Source organism: Rhea pennata, chromosome 3 (assembly GCF_028389875.1).
Source record: "Rhea pennata isolate bPtePen1 chromosome 3, bPtePen1.pri, whole genome shotgun sequence".
Taxonomy (NCBI): domain Eukaryota; kingdom Metazoa; phylum Chordata; class Aves; order Rheiformes; family Rheidae; genus Rhea; species Rhea pennata.
In genome coordinates this window covers 65,055,690-65,057,381 of record NC_084665.1, presented here as the reverse complement: position 1 = coordinate 65,057,381, position 1,692 = coordinate 65,055,690, and the positions used below count along the sequence as shown (strand labels likewise).

At 59.8% G+C, this 1,692-nt stretch overlaps 1 protein-coding gene across 1 annotated transcript; it reads right to left on the bottom strand.

The window, feature by feature from the left end:
* Positions 1–285: 285 nt before the first annotated feature.
* Positions 286–1,107, bottom strand: OLIG3 (oligodendrocyte transcription factor 3). The gene has a single exon (XM_062573756.1). It carries the CDS (start codon positions 1,105–1,107, stop codon positions 286–288), a length of 822 nt encoding a protein of 273 aa, XP_062429740.1.
* Between the last annotated feature and the right edge of the window lie 585 nt (positions 1,108–1,692).

Sequence of the window (1,692 nt, the reverse complement as noted above, 5' to 3'; positions counted from 1 at the left end):
AGGAAATATTTACATTTTATTACCGCGAGCGGCATTATTATTATTCTTTTTACAACAGGGTTGGGTTTTTTTCCCCTTTCGTTTTAGCGTAATGAGAAAACGCCGCCGCAGAAGCCGCCTAAGACGTTACCTTTGCAAGGTCCTTACTACACTAAGCCCGTGTGAGGCGAGGCGAGGCGAGGCGAGGGCTGGGCGGGCGCCGGGCCCGGCCGGGCCGGGTGCGCGGGGGCTCCGGCCGCAGCCCCCCGGGGCCGCCCGCCGCCGCCCCCCCGGGGCCGCGTCGAGTCACTTGAGCAGGTCCTTGGTGTCCCCCGCGATGCGGGCCATGCTGGAGGCGCTGAGGGCCGAGAGGTGGGGCGGCGGGGGCACCTGGCAGATGGTGCAGGGGCACGGCAAGCCCGCCCAGTGCTGGAAGCCGCTGCCCAGCTGCAGGCCCGGCGGGGTGGAGGGGGTCTTGAGCAAGGAGTGGGGGGGGCGGATGGTGCCGAGGGCCGGCAGGGAGGCGGGCAGCGACGTGGGGGTGCTGGCGGAGGACAAGGCACTGCCGAGGATGGGGTGCACCTGGTGCACGGCGCTGGCGGCGTGCGGCGGGTGCCCGGCAGAGTGTCCCACCGTACTGCAGTGGAAGGCGGAGTGGTGCCCGCCGTAGATCTCCCCCACCAGTCGCTTCATCTCCTCCAGGGAGCTGGTGAGCATCAGGATATAGTTTCTGGCTAGCAGGAGGGTCGCGATTTTGGAGAGTTTCCGCACTGAAGGTCCGTGGGCGTAGGGCATCACCTCCCGCAGCCCGTCCATGGCGAGGTTGAGGTCGTGCATCCTCTTACGCTCCCGCCCGTTGATCTTCAGCCGCAGCTGCTGCAGGTCCTGCTCCGAGAGCTGCTTCTTGATTTTGTACTTGCTGCCTTCCCCTCCGGTCTTGGAGCCGGTCCTGGAGAGGCCTTCCCCGGACATCTTCTGCACCAGGTCGTTCTGGGTGGAGGAGACAGAGTTGAGCCGGCTGTCTTGGTGGTGGTGATGGTGGTGATGGTGGTGGTGGTCTCTCAGGTACATCTCATCCATGTCTGGCGAGGAGGCTCTGCTGGAGACAGAGCTGGAGTCAGAATTCATTGTATTAGGGCTTCTGAGCAAGAAACTCTTCCCTGCTCTGGAGGTGGCAGAACAAGACAAGTCTCCTTTAAAAAACAACGAAGATGAAATGAAAAATAAATAAACAGACGGCAAGCTCTGTGAGGAAAAGACTCAAAATGCTAGAGGAAGAAGAACAAGTCCCTCAGCCCCCTCGCTCTCCAGTCTCTCCCTCTCTCTCCCCCTGGTTATTCAGCGTGTTTACAGGATGGCTAGTTAGTGTTTGCTTGGACTAACCTCAGCCTGAAAAAGAGGGGCTTTTATAGAGCTGCAGCAGAGAGCAGAGACAAAAGGAGCCCTCCTATGTGTAATGGTCTAGTTAGGATGACGTGCCATTATTCAGGGCGGTGCGCTTTGACTGTCCCATTTAGCAAGGACCCCTATTCATATTCATTGTGGTGCCACCCGGGACACCTCAGCCACGGACCATCAGGAGTCAAGGAGACACAAAACCCCTCTGATTGACACCGCACACTCATCGCTCCGTGTGCACGCCATCTCCTCCCCCGGCCCCTAATTTCCAATATAAAACCGCATCCCGTCTGCAGTTGGGAGGCCGGAGGCTTC

What these genes read in the sequence shown, in the direction of transcription:
- OLIG3 (XM_062573756.1), bottom strand. Translation starts at nt 1,107, where the DNA reads ATGAATTCTGACTCCAGCTCTGTCTCCAGCAGAGCCTCCTCGCCAGAC.